This window comes from Lynx canadensis, chromosome D1, assembly GCF_007474595.2.
Source record: "Lynx canadensis isolate LIC74 chromosome D1, mLynCan4.pri.v2, whole genome shotgun sequence".
Lineage (NCBI taxonomy): Eukaryota > Metazoa > Chordata > Mammalia > Carnivora > Felidae > Lynx > Lynx canadensis.
In genome coordinates, this window is record NC_044312.2 from 18,771,077 (window position 1) to 18,789,072 (window position 17,996).

Consider the following 17,996-nt stretch of genomic DNA (forward strand, 5'->3'; position numbering starts at 1 on the left):
TTTGAGGAAGAGAAGCGGGAACTCAAAAGAGAAGAGTCTTGCGGTCCAGCAGTAAGAATAATATTGGTTTCGTTTCCTCTTCTACCTGCCGCCGGCGGCCAGAGAACCCTGTCTCCGTAACCAGTACCGCTGCAGCAACGGGAACTGTATCAACAGCATTTGGTGGTGCGACTTTGACAACGACTGTGGCGACATGAGCGATGAGAGAAACTGCCGTGAGTCTCTTAGCTTGGCCGGGCGTCTGGGATGTTACACGTTTGTGGTTACTCGCGAGGCCGGTCAGCTCCTCCCAGGTGGGGACCTGCCACCCCAGATGGCCCCTCATGATCAGCGATGCCCGTTTAGGCTGATGGGGCTTGGAGAACAGAGAAGAACATGTCTCCACCGCCACTTAGATATAGGTTATTGTTTAACACCCAACCCCCAGGTGAGGGAACTGCTCACTACAAGGGTTGACCAAGAAGCATCGCATGGCTGAAACTGAGCTGCCTGGGGCGTCGGGCGGCCTGGGCTGTAACTGTGGCCCTACTACTGTGATAAAGCTGTTGACCAGGTGACATTCCTTGATCGGTAAATTCAACCTTTTCAGAGATTGGAAACAGGTTTTACTTTGTATGCCACTCCAATCGGCGGATATCAGCTGCCTGCCAGGCTCTAGAGTGATCGTCCTAATTGACTGATGATGCCTGGTTTGGTTTGAAATGCGGGGCTGTTGGGGCGCCTGGGTGGCTCAGTCGGTTAAGCGTCCGACTTCGGCTCAGGTCACGATCTCGCGGTCCGTGAGTTAAAGCCCCGCGTCAGGCTCTGTGCTGACAGCTCAGAGCCTGGAGCCTGCTTCCGATTCTGTGTCTCCCTCTCTCTCTGCCCCTCCCCCGTTCATGCTCTGTCTCTCTCTGTCTCAAAAATAAATAAACGTTAAAAAAAAAAAATGAAATGCGGGGCTGTTGATAGGTGTGCATGGAAACATCCACTCCAAAGAGTGTATACTTTCTAAGGGTAACAACTAAAATATAGGATTGTGTTTAGCAAGGTTTAAAGACAAACAAATAACTACGTATCATGGGTAATTGATTTACTTCCAGTTTTTAATTTTTAGTAGCTTCGACATTACCTTGTAAGGAGGTGCTTTGCCTTCTGACAGTGAGTAATACGTTCAGACATTCACTTAGCAAGTATTTGTTGAGGACTCCTTTGTTCTAGGCTCTGTGCTCTGTTCTAGGCTCTGTGCTTGGCTCTGTGCTTGGCCTCAGGTGATCAGGTGGACAGGTGGATCAAGAGTTTACAGTCTGTAGGGGAGTTGGAAAAATAGAGAGGCAGTTACAGAGGAGCCTATGAGTGCTGTGATGGGGACGCGCCATATGCATCCAGGAGAGCACACAAGTCAAACTTGGGTAGGTATTTATGGAGAGCCCTGAAGAAGGGTGGGTAGAGGTGAACCAAGCAGAGGTGGAGGGAATATCGTGGTAGGCAAGAGAACCGCAGGTATGCCAACCCAGAGGTCAGAGTGCGCGGTGTGTGGGCATCGGTGACAGGAATGGAGCGTTGGCCTAGGGATGGTCCCCAGAGCAGCAGGGGCCTGTGAGCTTAATTCAGAGGAGCAGTTGGGAACCGTTGAAATGACATGATGAGATTTTTGTCTTTGGAAAGATAAGGACTAGGAAGAATGCACTGGAGGGGAAGCAGACCAGGAGCAGGCAAGCCAGAAACTAATCCGCAGGCTTCTCTTTCAAATATTTCCCCATGGGGAATCCAAAAGCTCCTTGACCATTTTGTGCTGTAAGAACAGGTCGATGGGTGCCTCCTGGCTCCATATACTCTTCTGGCCTCTGGTGGATGTATTTAGCCAGCCACCTAAGGGGCCTGTGCCAGGTTCCCAGGCTGTTCCATCCAGAAAGTAACCTCAGGAGCAGTCAATTCACTGATAAAACTACGTATTGCCCTTCCTGGCTCACAGGAGGTTTTTACTAAACCTCTTCTTAATGATTTTTTCCTTGGTTTCAGTGGTTGCCATTCACACCCAGGGAGAAGAGCTTACTGAACAGCAGATTTGGGAAAACATTAGGCTATCTGTGTGTTTCTTCTTTTCTTTTCTACCAGAGTCTCAGGAAGGTGTGGTGTTTGTGGGGGAAGAGCCAAAGCTCCTTAAAAACCGTCCACATGAACAACAGGGGAGCCTACCTTGGAGAGGACTTTATTACACAATGGGGAGGGAGAGGAGATGCTTCTTAGAATTGGCACGTTGGGTGAAGATTGCCAAGATATGATTAGGCTTGGTGGAAGCAGAGAGATTTAAACTAGATGACCTTGTGTCCAGTGATGGGATTCTACCCTGGGTTTTGGTGTCTACTCGACGGATAAGCCGGGATCTTGTGTTGGTTCAGCGTTAGGAGGGAAGCGCCTCCCTCCATGTTCAGGATTTGACGCTCTCCCGCCCAGCCCGTGAGCTCTGCACGGGCCTCACGGGCTTCCAGAGAGTTCACACTCGTCCTCTGAGTCAAGTTGGCAGCTGGCTCTGAACCCGCCCTGCTTTGGTGTCACCGTCAGCTGGGATTGACCTTCCCGGGACCATGGGACTTACTTGCTGCTCTGTTCTTTCTCCATTCACTCCACTTGGCCCAAGTCCCGACCAGTCAGATGTGGCGGAGGGGAGGGGTGACAGGGCACCCAAGAGAGTGGTGCTTGTCTGTGCCTGCTCAAGCGGCTCCCTTATCAAGGAGGAGGAGAGCCTCGCTTATCCTGATGGTGGAGGCGCCCCGGCCGAGGGCAGGGCTGCAGGAAAGGGGCAGGCTGTGGCTGGGCAGTCCTGTCTGGGAAGTTAAATGCAACATCCCGTCAGCTGCCAGGGGGCGTGGCAGGGAGGCATCCTGTCAGTTCATCTCCCTCCTGCGCACACACACTCCTGCGCTGGGTAGCTGTCAGGCGCTCTGGGTTTTGACATGAATCCCCTGCAGCCTTGTCATTTTTGCATTCATCCTCTGCCTCCCACCATGAGCTCAATTACAGAGAAGAAATGGAGCCTCAAATAAGAGCTGCTGGGGATGTGTCACGGCAGCGCTGGCTTTTCGTTTCACGGCACAGCCCCACCCTCTGCCCCAGGATTCTCTTCTGTCACATCCTACCTTGTGTGTCAGCTGCTTCCGAGAGCAGCCTTTCCTGGAGGGTCTTTGGCTGGGGTCAGGGGGTTGTGCTCACCTTCAAATAAGTTCTGTTCCAAAGAGGGAGAGGAATCTGTACCCGTTCGGATGCAGTCGGGCAGAGGAAGGACAAGGAAGAGACGTGACATCTGGTGGGAGCCTCTTCTATTTTACAGCCTATCTAATGGGCTCTGGTCCCAAACCTGTTTCCTTATTTATTTTCACAAGCCTGTCACAGGGTAGGTATTGTACGATTTCCACATTACAATGGAGAACACAGAGGCACAGGACGGTTAGGTTACATAAGTAAGTGGTAGATAACAGAACCGAGAGATCCGTATCTAGTCTTTCTGTCATCACAGCACTTGGCCCCATCACCTTATCCTCTTCCTGCTGTGCAGGAAACGGGCTCAAGGAGGTTAAAGTTAATTGCTTGAGGCAGAGGCGGAGCCAGGATTTGAAGCCTGACAACGGGGACCGCGTGCCCGCTGCAGAATCCTTGCCCAACACTCGCTGTGTCATCGAGACGAGGAGGTGCCAGCTTCTTGTGCAACATCGGGCTTCTTAATGGTAGTTTTTCTAGATGAAGGTGTTTCTGCCACTTACTTAGGAAGACCCCTCCGTGTCGGAGCGGATCGTAGGACGTAGTCCAGCCATCAGTCTCTCTCCCAGCTGGATGGTGGTTTCTCACTTTCCCAGCCCGGTTCCCATCTGGAAGCTGTCTACCGAAAGACACGCTCTGATCTCCCTTGGTTGTAAATTTCAGGTTCTCATGTTCCCCCCCCCCCCCCCCCTTGGTTGGCTTTCCAGGGAAATGTTTGTGTTTGGCAGGGGGAATGAATTGTTCCTAACGAGTATGTTGTGTCTCCTATCTTAGCTACTACCGTTTGTGATCCGGATACCCAGTTCCGTTGCCAGGAGTCCGGGACCTGCATCCCCCTCTCCTACAAATGTGACCTCGAGGATGACTGTGGAGACAATAGCGATGAAAGTCATTGTGGTAAGGAGACACGACGTCCAGGAGCCCCGTTCCTGAGCAGGGTGGCTCTCTTTGCTCACTGGGCTGTTGTGGGTTACAGATGCAGAATTTATTTTCCTTTCTTTCCTTTCTTTTCTTTTCTTTTTCTTTTCTTTTCTTTTCTTTTCTTTTCTTTTCTTTTTTTTTTCTTTTCCTTTCTTTTCTTTTCCTTTCTTTTCTTTCTTTCTTTCTTTTTCTTTTCTTTCTTTTCTTTCTTTTCTTTCTTTCTTTTCCTTTCCTTCTTTTCTTTTTCTTTCTTTTCTTTTCCTTTCTTTCCTTTTCCTTTTCTTTAAATTTTTTTAAAGAAGTTTATTTATTTATTTTGAAAAATAGAGAGTGTGTGTGCAAACAGGGTAGGGACAGAGAGAGAGGAAGATGCAGAATCCCAAGCAGGCTCTGTGCCACGAACGCAGAGCCCCGCACGGGGCTCGAACTCACAGACCATGAGATCATGACCTGAGCTGAGATCAAGAGTTGGACGCTTAACCGATTGTGCCGGTTGTGTGTCACCAGGCGCCCTGATGCAGGATTTCTGAAAGCGTCTCTGGGTTTATGATATCCCAGCTGCATGACCACCATGGTAGGAATGATTCATTCAAAAAATAACAGCCGCTGCTTGTACCTTGCAGAGGCTCTGTAAGCATGAATATGATAGTGAGGAAGATTTCTAAATGAATTTAGGTGGTTCGTAACAGCTGTATGCGGAACAGACTTGGCCCACACATCTGGGCGGCTGTGAGATTAGCCTCCCGAACACACAGATCAATACCTTTGTCAACGTTTTTTAAAACCAATCTAACTCAAGTAAACTCTGTTAGAAGCCCAGCAGATGGTACGAACGTTGTTTGAACATCTGTTTCCCGAATGGAGATTTTTACATTTAGAAAAATTAGCGGAATTGCAAGGCGTGATAAGGAGTTCTCTAGTTCAAGTCCTTTCAGTTTCCAATTAAGTGACCGAAGGGACATATTTCAGGTGACACTATTACTTTGTGTCAGAGTAGGAACCCGGAGCCTTGTTTCCCACCCCACCCCCGCTGCTGCCCGGCACCGGCCCTGCCCGGTTCACGAGGCCTGTCTTGGTGAATGCCTCTGGTACCCAACTCAGCGTCGCTGACTGTGCAAGGAGGAGACATTACACAGTGCACACAGTGTACCAGATTGGAGGGATCCTGGCCATGAAAGGGAAGTGAGAACGGAGGCCAGACGCTGACCCCAGACATCGTGACGAGTTGGTGTGGCCGTGCCAGTTCTCTCTGCCCACCCACGGGGCAGGTCCGGTCAGGCTGTGCCTGTGCTTACAGATGGGGCCTGCTATTCTCACCAGCAGGCAGTTTGACCCCAGGGACTGAAATGAGGAGAGCAGGGGAAATGCTCCTAGCCTGGCTCTCCGAGGAATTTTGTGGGATCACGTCATTTTCCCTCATCTCTGTAGACATAGGAAGTTCTGGAAAGCAGTCTTCGGGATCCAGTGCTGTTCTCCCTGCATTTCTCCCATCTCCTCCTCTGCGCCCTCAGAGGGGTGAAGGGCACAGCTTGGTAGGAAGGAGACCCCAGTGGTGTCACTCACTGGGCACACGTTTGACCATCTGATGGCCGGATTCTCCCTTCATGAGCCCGTTCATGCTAGTGTCTCCTGAGTCCATCCTGGGGTGTCAGTCCCTGACATCCTCAGAGCCAGGTCCTCTTAAATATCTGAATCCCCAACTTCACCTTCAACTTGTCTCCTGAATGAGGGCAACTCAGACTTGGCTACCTCTGTTTTCATAGAATCTTTTTTTTTTTTTAATGTTTATTTACTTTTGAGACACGCACACACACACACACACACACACACACACACACACAGAGTGTGAGCAGGGGAGGGACAGAGGGAGGGAGACACAGAATCTGAAGCAGACTCTAGGCTCTGAGCCATCACCACAGAGCCCAACGCGGGGCTGAAACTCATGAACCATGAGATCATGACCTGAGCCGAAGTCGGATGCTCACTCACCGAGCCACCCAGGTGCCCCACGTAGAATTTTAAAACTCCATTTCAGGGGCGCCTGAGAGGCTCAGTCAGTTGAGCGTCTGACTCTTGGTTTCGATTCAGGTCACGATCTCAACAGTTGGTGGGTTCGAGCTCTGTGTCGGGCTCCACGCTGACAGCTCAGAGCCTGCTTGGGATTCTGTCTCTCCTCTCTCTCTCTCTGCCCCTCCCCCACTCGCTCTCACTGTCTCTCTCAATTAATAAACTTAAAAAAAAATTTTTTTTTTAATTCCATTTGAAAGTTCTGTTTTAAAGGATAGTCCCAGGTCCTGTAAATGGTGTTGCCAGGGAAGCCTGCTTGCAAGTCTTGGCCAGGCTGCACGGGCTCATTTGCCTGAGGACCCCAACCTTTCTAGAGACAGCCGGCCGGCCAACATCCCTGGAGCTCTGCCCACAGAAGCTCCCCAGTTCCTGTGTTTCGGGAGCTCGGCACTGACCTCACGTTCCCCTATCTGAGCATCGCATCCTAATCAGCCCCCTTGGAGTTCTCACAACCCCCTTTCTGAAACCACAGGCTGATACTAGAAGGCTTCTGTTTCTTGAGAATTCTGCTTTTTGGACAACTAGAGCATCGCCCCCAACCTTCCCATCGCAGCAGTCATAGACAGTGGTAATATTTGCAGAGTGGTGCCGAGAATAACCCTGTTCTTTTCTGAGGCAACCAGCAGCAGGAGTATCTCGGGGCACCCGTACCCCATTTGCAGCACACTAGCTGGAATCAATCCTCAGCGGCCTTGCAAATCCCTGGGGGCAAGCCCGTGCTATGTCTGGATAACGGGTGATAATGCGGATAACGCGTGCCCTGCTAACCCTTAGGGGCTCTGGCGCCAGAATGGAATCATGAGCGAGGCTTTGTCCCCACGGCTGTGTGTCTGTGGTCTCTCCTGCAGAAATGCACCAGTGCCGGAGTGACGAATACAACTGCAGTTCGGGCATGTGCATCCGCATCCTCCTGGGTGTGTGACGGGGACAACGACTGCAGAGACTGGTCTGATGAAGCAACATGCACCGGTCAGTACTTCCTGCTCTCCCTGAACGGCACTTGTCTGTATGTGCGCTGGTTAGCCTTGCGCCCTACGTGATCCTAGACTCTAGGCTCTGAGAACTGGACTGTAGACAATCAGCCAATTGGCTGCTTCTCAGAGAGCTGGTCTGTGATGAGCTGTGCCGATGGGTAAACCAACATCCTGCTTTCTTCATGGAGAAGGTCTTGCTGTGAAAAAAGGATTGACTAAACGGGTATCTTGATACAGTCGTTCACATTCTGGCTCAAGCTTATTTCTTCTTGACCGTTAATACACAGTTGACAGACTTGGTCCCTTGTCTGGGGACCCTACATGGGGTAGCACTGGACTAGCTCGTGGTTTGATTTTTTTTTTTTAATGTTTATTTATTTTGAGAGAGAGAGCGAGAGAGAGAGAGACAGAGCATGAATGGGGGAGGGGCAGAGAGAGAGGGAGAGAGAAACACAAGAATCTGAAGCAGGCTCCAGGCTCTGAGCTGGCAGCACAGAGCCTGACGTGGGGCTCGAACCCATGAACTGTGAGATCACGACCTGAGCGTAAAGTCAGACGCTTAACCACCTGAGCCGCCCAGGCGCTCCTAGCTCAGGTTTTTGAATGGGGAGCATCAGAGAATTCCCCAACAGTGAAAGCCTAAAGTGTACTGTGTACCCTTTGGGGCAAGATTTTATGAAAAAATAAAGTTGGAAAGAGCATGAGGATATGAGAGAAAGGCTGGGCGGTGTGATGTGGAGGGAATGTTTTGAAATTTCTTCTGTTGAGTGATGGGTTCACTCATGTTCATTATACTACTTTTTATGAATGAATGAGTGAATGAATGAATGAATGAATGGGGCCCATTTACATTATGGTGGAGTGGAGGAGAAAAAGAATTGGGAACGCTGTGGAGGGGGAAAACAAAGACTGATCCACTGCCTGATGAGTAAATTTTCTCTGCAACTTCTTGAAATTCACTCAGTTCTACGTTTAAATCTCTCCAGTGATGGGGCTAGGGTGGTTTTCACATACCCATTCCGTCATGGGGAGGGCAGATCTGCTTCTTGGCTTTGGTTTTCAATCACTGTTAACTGCATTAACTTGTCATTCATGCGGTGTGGATCGTGGCTCTTGTGGCGGGACTTCCAAGGCCCTGTCTTAATCTCCCTCGCCCCCCACGTGCCCCACCGGTTCCTACACTGCCCAGCATCTGGGAGCTCGAAGCATGCCTACGAGTGTGTAAAAAGCAAAATAAAAAGAAGGTTATGTGATCAGATCCCAATGTAAATAGAGACAACTTGTGTCCTGATGCTTAGTTTAGATTTGGTTCCTGTAGGGCAGAAAATGACCTTTGACCCCTTTGTGTTCTCCCACTGACCAGCCCCTGGGAAGAGTGCCTGTTCAGGGAACTTTTGTCAATTTGGTAATTTACACAACTGCTTTTCTGTAGTCATCTTAGTTTCGAGGTGACCTCCTGCGGCCTTAAAGAGTACATGGCCCTCCCCAAATGCCCTGTCGTCCCACAGGATGATCTGTGATGTTACCAAATTCTGTCCCCTTGCAAACTTACCCTGAACTTGCCCTTTGTCCTTTCTGGTGTGATCTGTCAGTGTCTGAACCTCTGTTCTGGGGGCACTGCAGGAAAACGCTTCTCTCCAAACATGAGCATGGCCCATAGAAGGAGGAAAAACCAAGGTCCGTGAAGGAATTGCCGTCAGCCCAGGAACCACGAGTGCTGTCTGGAAGCTGTGGGTTTGGGTGGATGATTGGGTAATAAATTAGAGGGGTGCACTTGGGCATTGCAGTTTGTAAAGTGCAAATGATTGAACATCTTGTTAGCACAACCGCGTTAGTCAATTTTGTGTTTCAGCAGCATGTGCTGATCTTCCGGGATGAATTATCAACCCGTTTCTATGGGTGGGCTCACCGTAGACTCCTGATTTTCCTCTCTGATTTTTTTCTGGCAGGGCTGTCTGGGGAAAATGTAGAGTGTTTGCACCTCACCTGCTCCCCTGTCCCCATGGCTGTTCTTCCAAAGCTATTTAAAGATGATTCTCCTTCCCTGTCATCTCCGAATCGATGGCGGTCAGCTGTGAGCTCATTAGGATGTATTGGCGTGTCACTTCATTTCCTGACCTAACAAATTAAGTCATCTGCAAAGCCAGGGAAAATAGATCGGGGTCGACTGACTTCCTGTCGGCCTCAGCTTGCGTGCAAGGTCTCTGCTCCTCTCCCCCCCCCTGCTTTTTCCTTTCATGGGATTGAATTTCCTTATTGCCTTCTCCCCACCCTCCCTGAATGGAATTTTGAACTTAAACTTGATTTCTGTTGTATTAGCGGTTACGCTTAGACGTCTCGTGTGTCTTTCTAGTAACATCCGCCTCTCCTCAGAATGCCTGGATTCCAGTCGCTGCACATGGTCCCAAGACTACAGACTCAGTAAATACTTAGTATTTATTTTCCTCATTTTTAAAATCCTAATATTAGCCATTGCTATTATATTTTAGTAACCATTTATCACTGCTTCTTGTATCTGATGCCTCCCTTCCAAGTACATCCTTCTCCATTTCTTGCAGCAGGAGTCCGTGAGTGGTAAACTCTTTTAAGTTTTGTTTATATAAACGTGTCTTTATTTTGCTGCTCTCAAATCCTGAATTCAGATGGATCTGGGCTTCTGGGTTTGTGGTAATTTTCCGCAGGTATCTTGACGAAATCATTCTGTTTCCTTCTGGCCTCTTCTGTGTTGATTTGATTTCTCCTGTCGGGTGATGTGTTCAAACAACAATCAGACATTCTTTCCTCTCGAGTTATCTGTAGGTTCTTGTTGATTCGCTTGTCTTGTGGCTGGTGTGCAGCTTCCCCCATCTAGGTGTGGAATTATTTTTATTTGTCCTGCTCTTGAGACTTGTTTTCCTTCTCGGGTCTGAGGATCTGTTTTCATCGATTCTGGGGAACTACAGCCATGATCTTTCAGCTCTATTTGCTACTTTCTCTGCTTTGGTCTTCAGCAGTTACTGTCACCATTTTGTTGGACTGTGCCCTTCTGTTGTTCATGGTTCCTGTTTTTGTATCCCCTGTCTCTTTATGACTCTTTATGACTATCTATAGTCTCGGTTACTTCCTCAGACTTCTCTTCCAGTTCAACAGTTCTCTTTTCAGCTAAATCTAATGGGCTGTTACACAAATCCACTGAGCTATTATTATTTCCATGACTATATATACATTTTTTTAAGCTTATTTTTGAGAGAGAGAGAGAGAGAACAGGGGAGGGGCAGAGAGAGAGGATCCAAAGTGGGCTCTGTGCTGACGGTAAAGAGCCCAATGTGGGGCTCAAACTCACGATCCGTGAGATCATGACCTGAGCCGAAGTTGGACACTTCACTGACTGAGCCACCCCTGGGCACCCCGTGACTATATTTTTATATCTAGAATTCTGTCTCTTTTCTTTATGCTTTACATTATTACTTTTATTTCATTAATCATTGAAGTTATATTGATATTCTCATTTGTGTTCCCTCGTTCTCTTCCTAATAGTCCAGTGCTGTGTGTTGAATGTGGCAGTGCTTTCCTACCGCATTAATTCATTCATCCCTTCTGCCCCCCACTTGTATTTGGTTAATAATTTCCATCGGGTATTCCAGAGGGTCCTGCTGAGTCATAGAAGATCTGTCCAAGTCAGAGAGTAAGGTGTGGGATAATGGCCTCTATTAGAAACCAGGATGCTCTAATTTCATGGTCATTTACCCCATTAGCCCATCCATTCTTATAGTCACAGTGAATCCTGCCGTGTGAAGGATTCCTAATTTTTCTTCCCCAGTTCTTTAGTCTGTATTAAAGTCCATCTCTTCTATCCCTGTGATTAAAAAAAAAAAGTATTAATTGAACATGTATTCTTTACTAGACACTTATTGTCAGAGAGCTAATAAGTTACTCAGGAGGTGGGAAAATTCAGAAAAAGAGAATGTGTTAAGCATTGCATTCATACCTGGCCACTTAAAATGAAATTGTGCAAACTGATGAGTCTTTCTGAGTGCAGCTCCTGTGATAGATTTTGGAGATCTCAGACATGCCTCCCAGAATGGTCATTTGGAAACTCCATTAGCACTCTGAAATTGCTTTCAATTAAAAGTGAAATGCATAAGCTGAATAATAACAAGTAGATCAGTATGGTAATGAGCTTAGGCAACAGCATATTTTATGAAAGTGAGCAAGGCTTTGCTGAGGAATATTTTCAAGGGCTGTCAGACTTGGAAAACCAACAGATCAAGAAGTATTCCAGGCAATGGCTGTTTACTGGGGCAAAAAATCATGTGCCCTGTTACTCCTCTTACCAGATAAGTATATTTAAAAAAAAGATGTTTAATGGATTCCTTGTACCAAAGGTTGTAAAATATTGAAACTTCCTGTAGACCTGTTTGCATGCTATGCATATATGCTTGGTCTTCAGAGAGAGAGGAAGACAGCAGATAATGGACCACCACTTGTGTTAAAGTGGCTTGAAAGATCAGGTTCTTTGTATTTCCGACTGCTGCAAAAAATAGCCTCAAATTCAGTAGAAATTCTCGAGGGCGTTGGAAGCCAATTTTCCCAACCCTTGAGTAGCAGTTGCCAACCATCTTGATTGAATAAATAACTACAGTATGCACTCAGTAACCCACTTTTGTTTGTTTTGCCTCCTGGGTTGCACAGACATCCTGTCCACACAGTTCAGCTAACAGAGGGCTCATCTATCTCGGTGGTATTATTTTATGTCAGTTGTCAAAAAGGCCAGGCTTGGCTTTCATTCGGCCATGAACAGACACAAGTGGCTTTCTGTTTCAGTGGAGGAAGGGCAACTCTCATGGAGAAGGTGGTTTAGTCGTGTTGGTTGGGTTCAAGGCACCCAGTCTGCGTCTGAACCAGCCTTTGATCAGGGCTTCGAGAAGTTGCTAAAGGACTTCCAGGTGGCCTCAGCCTACGTATGCAGCTAGGGCTGTTCGGTTATAACAATAGCTCTGTTCTACTTGCCTCTTTTGAAATGATTGTCGGGACACCACGTATTTATTGTTGGCTGGTGGATGTCACTCCTGACTGTCGAGAAAGGTTAGACGAGTCTGGGAGGTCCTGGGACCTTTTCTTTGTGAGCCTGGATAAATCTTCTGTGCCCTTTGGAGCTGAGGTTTTCCCCATCTGAAATTGGGTAGTTGGTTTAGAATTATAAAATGACAGCCTGTCAGAGCCGACCAGGGTCCTTATGTGTCAGCATCGATGATGAGACTGAGGCCCCCCGCACGGTGGCTGGACCGGGTCTAGGGCCAGTCTCCTGAGCACCCGCCGCCCCTCCTTGTCCCACAGAATCTGCAAGAGTGGGTGGGTTTATGGGAGAAGATGAAGTGGCAAGACGGAGCAGGGGCAGCACAGGCTGTGGGCTGGGATAGCCCTGGAGCCATTACTTAATCGTCTTTGTGAACGTGGGCGAGTTTCTTCATTTCTCTGAGGCTGTTTCTCACCTGTGGACGGGGAATAATCCTTACATCGTAGGTGGTTGTGAAAAGCAAATGATTTTTTTTGGTTGTTGTTTTTAACGTGTACATCTGCACTTGTATAACATTTCCAGACCCACAGAGCCAAGTGATTGCTTCATCAGGAGGCTGCCCCCCACCTTCAGGGCGGCCCCAGGTGCCTAGCTCCTGGCCAGGGAGGAGCTCGGGTGCTCCCCACGCGTACCTTTTGACCCAGTGCGGTGTCTCTTTAGTCAGCCCCTGGGTGGTTGGTGGGGGAGCGGCAATGAGGGCGACATTCACGCACTCTCTCTCCCCTTTTGCCGGCAGCCATCTACCACACCTGCGAAGCCTCCAACTTCCAGTGTCACAACGGGCACTGTATCCCCCAGCGGTGGGCGTGTGATGGCGACATGGATTGCCAGGACGGTTCTGATGAGGATCCCGTGAAGTGCGGTAAATGCAAACGCTCCAGCCTTCCCCTGGAGCTTCCCCGGTGTCTGCTGGTCGGGAAAAGAGGCCACAGATGGGCCGGGGAGTTCTGCTCCACTGTTCCTCTCTGCCCACTCTGACAACCAAAGAAGCCCGCCCAGGTTCTGTATGGCATCGCGCAGGACGTGTAAAGGGGTGTGTGATACGGTCTTCATTGTCAGGCAAGCCATTTGGCCTCATTGCTTTTCCATCGCAACTTTGAAGCAAAGCAGTGGAAACCAATGAACGCACCCAGAGTGCTAACTGCAGTCACCAAGGACGGAAATTGCCAGGGTTCTGCCAGAACTTAGCCAACGGTTTCTCTATAAATAGCGTACTTTATGACTGAGAGTTCTCTGTTATGGTCCTTTGGTAAAATGGACCCTTCCCCGAAGGTAGAACATTTTCAGCATAAGTGATTTAGAAGAGAATTCCGAGGTCATCAGTTACCTTCACCAAATAGCTATGACACGAACACAATGTATGAAATCCTCTTTTATACCAAATATCTTTAAGGTTCCCTCTCCTTATCCTTTTCTCTATAATGTCTGTCAGAAACCAGTCCCCCGTGTTTCTCCTCTGCTCTCAATATTCTGCTCACAGAATACTTCAACATTTCTTGGCCACCAAATGTGTGTTTTCCACACTAAGCAATTCTTCAGTACCAGCTGGGTGTCCCACAGTTAATTCATTCCTTACTTTGTCTCCCTTGGGATAGTGTGAGACCTTACAGGGGAAGGGTTTGGTCCCCAACGCCGCCCCCCCGACTTCAGATGCCAGTCACAAGCCTCAAATTGCCACCTGAACTTCTGACCGACCGGCCATAAATCCACATTCCCACGTCCCCTCCCTTGGGTTCATCGATTTGCTAGAATGGCTCACAGAATTCAGGGAAGCACATTTCCTACTTGATTGAAAAAGGATAGAATGAACGTCCTGATGGAAGGTACGTGTAGGGCAAGGTATAGGAAAGGGGATGTGGAACTTCCGTGCCCTGTCCAGACCTGTCACTTCTCCAGCCTCTCTGTGCTCAGCAACCTGGAAGCTCTCTGAGCCCCATACTTGTGGATGTTTATGGAGGCTTTACGGCATAGGCATGACTGATCATTAGCTGTCTCTAGCCCTCGGCCCTTCCTGGAGGATGGGGAGTGGGGTTCAAAGTTGCAAGCCTCTGGTCATGGCATGGTTTTTCTGGTGATCAGCCCCTATCCTAAAGCTACACAGGAGTCTACCCAGAGTTGCCCCATTAGAACAAAGGACATTCCTGTCACCTAGGAAATGATACGGGTTTAAGAGCTCTGTGCCACTAACCAGGGGCAGAGGACCATATATCTATATATTTCCTGTTATTTTACACCATACGTTCCGGATCTTTATGGGATGGTAGTCATTGTCTGCACGTCACATACTCTGTTCCTCTCATGTCACCATATTAAACAAAGATGTTTGCCTCTATCTGTATTTTTCTGTAGTTAGCATTTTCATGGCAGATGCATATTCACTTTGTATTTCTCTGACGTGGTTTACTTGGTTGCTTCCTGGTTTGGCATTAGCGTGTTTTTAATTTTACACTGTTATACGTAGTGAAATTATTCACTTCTTTGGAAACGAAGGTTTAGTTTTTCTTGAAGGTACTCGTTATGATATGTTTTCTCAGTATGGAATTGCTGGGTCAAGGGTTCTGATGTGTTTTCATGATTCTCATTAAGTGTCGCCATATCGCGTTTCCGAGTGATTATGCCAGAGGCATCTCTATCAGTAACATAGTGTATGTTTCCCCAAGTCTCCCTTGATCTTACATTTTATCTCTTTAGTTGTTTTCACTAATGTAATAATGAATGGGAGTTTGTCTCGTGTAATTTTAATTCTATACTTTTATAGAAAGCTTTTATAGTTAGTGGCATTAAATATTTCCCTGACTCATGGTACTCACTCACTGTTTCTGTTTGATGTCCTTAGAATAATTTCCTAGGCATGATGGCTTTTTAGGGATGAAAACACATTTTCTTGCCTTACACATGCCCCTCCCGGAGCCATTCTCCTAAGAGTTGGGTTTGCAGTGGCCCGTGACTCACGTGCTAGAACTTACATTTAAGCCTAGTGGCCAGCAGCAGCTCTGTGTTCATGAGAAAGGGTTACCTCATACTAAGAATTCTCTGCTAAGTGTAAACCTAAGATTCTTAACATTTCTAGGATGGACTTTGTCCAAAGGGCTTTGGCTTAGAATTCCTGAAGAATAAGATGGTGATTTATGAGAGCTTTAAAAGACCAGGGTTTATAATCAGGATTCAGCAACTCCTTTCTTTTTTTCATTCACCGAAGCTTTTCTTGAAACATATACTCCGTTTTTTGAGTAGGTAACAGGTTCAAGATGGAAAAAAGTATCACGAGGTGTGGGGTAAACATTTCTCTCCCCATCTGCCGGACTCTCACCCTGTCCGTGTAGGAAACTTTGGTTGGAGACCCTTGTAGGATGTTTTTGTGTGTATGTGCACGTTTAAATATAGTGTGTATTCTTGTGCTGTTTTACACGAGTCGTATGCTATGTGTGTTGTTTCTCACCTTGGTTTTTTTTTCACACAGCCGTGTATCTAGGACACATTTTTACAGAGTACTAACTACTTCTTCAGTCCCTTTGTAACAATCTGGTGCTCCAGTTGTACGTACAACAAGGTCTTACAGAGTCCCCTGTTGAGGGACGCGTACGTGGTCCTCAGGGTATTGCAAAGAGTGTTCGGTGAATAGCCTTATACCTACCCGATTTTCCACTTGTGTGGGCAGATGGCGTTTTTCCAACGGCATCGCCGGCTCAAGGCGCATGTACACTTGCAATCGGGACAGCCGCTGCCCACCCTCCCACCCTCCTGAGGGGTGGTACAGACCCGTCCCCTCTCCCCCCTGCCACGATGGGTGTGCATGCCTGCCTGTTTCCTCTTCGTCATTTCCCTCCGTTGTCGGGTTGCATTTCAGAGAAGAAGTGTAACGGCTTCCGCTGCCCGAACGGCACCTGCATCCCCTCCAGCAAGCATTGTGACGGTCTGCGGGACTGCTCGGACGGCTCCGATGAGCAGCACTGTGGTGAGTCCCCTCCCGGCAGCGGCGGGGCGATCGTGGAAGAGGTTGTAGCTCGGCGAACCTTATCGCTTCTTCGCAGTGTGTTTGGGGATTGGCCCATTGTTTGGAACTGAACGCTTACTTCTCCTACTCCCCTGTTGCTGACTATCGCTCGGGTACCATTTTTGGCCGGGGGACCCTCTTACCCTCCGTTTCCTTTCTACTCGTAGAGGTTGTCTCGGGTCACTGGTGCTCCTGCCTGAGTATGCTTTGCCTGGGTCCATCCCTCCCAACCCTAGATTTCTGATGTAATTCTGGAGCATGGCCTGAGCGTGGGGATTTTTTTTTTAATGTTTATTTTTGAGAGAGAGAGAGAGAGAGAGAGACAAGTAGGGAAGGGGCAGAGAGAGAGGGAGACGCAGAAGCGGGCTCCAGGCTCTGAGCTGTCAGCACAGAGCCTGACGCGGGGCTCGAAGTCACGAACCGCGAGATCGTGACCCGAGCCGAAGTGGGACGCTTAACCGACCGAGCCACCAGGGCGCCCCGTAAGCATCAGGACCTTTAAAAAGTGCCCCGGGTGTTTGTGATGGGCAGTCCAGGTTCAGAACTGATGTAATAGTGGAGGGGTGGCAGTCGGGCCTTGCGGGTGGAAAGCCAGCCCGTACGTGGCCTGTCCTATTAACTGAAGTTTTCTGTAAACACAGACACTCCTGCCGCTTCCGTGCAACTGTAGCAGAGTGGAGTGGTTGTGGTAGAGACTGTATGACTCTCAGAACCTTGAGAGCTTGCCCCCTGGTTGTGCCGCTCCCCGTTCTCCAGGAAAACAGAACCAGTAGGACGTGTGTGTCATATACAGAGAGATTTCTTTTCAGGAATCAGCTCATGTAGTTTTGAAGGCTGGTGAGTTCCGAAATCTGCAGGGTAGGCTGGCAGGCTGGAGACCCAGGGACAGGCTGATGCTGCAGTTCAAGTCCAAAGGCCATCTCCTTGCTGTGTCCTCAATGGCATTTTGTCTGCACCTGCATCCCTGGTGTCTCTTCCTAGGAGGCCACCGCCCACACTGGGCCAGGGCCCCCCCCCACATGAATTCCTTTAACCTTAATGACCTCTTTAAAGGCAATTAAAAGGGGTTCTGTCTCCAAATACAGTTACGCCGGGGATTAGGGCTTTAACATACGCATCGTCGGGGGATAATTCCATCCATAACACTGGTCCTTTACAGAAAAAGTAGTAGAGAGTCCATATTCTTTTTTCTTTTTTTTTTTTTTTTTTTTACATTTATTTATTTTGGTAAGAGAGAGAACAAAGCCAGGGAGGGGCAGAGAGAGAGAGAGAGAGAGGAGACACAGAATCCGAAGCAGGCTTCAGACTCTGAGCTGTCAGCACAGAGCCCGACGCGGGGCTCGAACTCACCAACCGTGAGATCGTGACCTGAGCCGAAGTCGGACGTTCAAACGACTGGGCCACCCAGGCGCCCCGAGAGTCCGTGTTCTGTGTGGTGATGAAGACCTCGAGCACTGATGTCGGAGAGGCCTGGGTGTCCATTTGGCTCCACTCTCATTAACCGTGTGCTCTTGGCCAAACGTTGAATGCCGCCGTCCCCTCTGGTCTCGTTTGGAAAACAGGACAGTAAAATCTCTCATAACATTGTCCTCAGAGCTTAATGTACTTCCGTGTCAGGTGCTCTCACCCAGGGCTTGGCACGCAGGAAGTGCGCAATAAATGATGCCTCTGGTGACCGTGTCCCGAATGCGCGCGCGTCCGGGAGCATCTGCTCAGGGCCGGGGAGGGCCCCACCAGTTCTGAATTG

The 17,996-nt window shown here is 48.6% G+C and overlaps 1 protein-coding gene across 1 annotated transcript in view; it reads left to right on the forward strand.

The window, feature by feature from the left end:
* Positions 1-17,996, forward strand: part of SORL1 (sortilin related receptor 1) — a 172,305-nt gene that overhangs the window by 111,726 nt on the left and 42,583 nt on the right. The window contains 6 exon segments of the mRNA XM_030333675.1: positions 105-215; positions 4,012-4,134; positions 7,074-7,129; positions 7,131-7,194; positions 12,992-13,117; positions 16,103-16,210. Of these exon segments, the coding sequence (XP_030189535.1) occupies positions 105-215; positions 4,012-4,134; positions 7,074-7,129; positions 7,131-7,194; positions 12,992-13,117; positions 16,103-16,210 (588 nt within the window).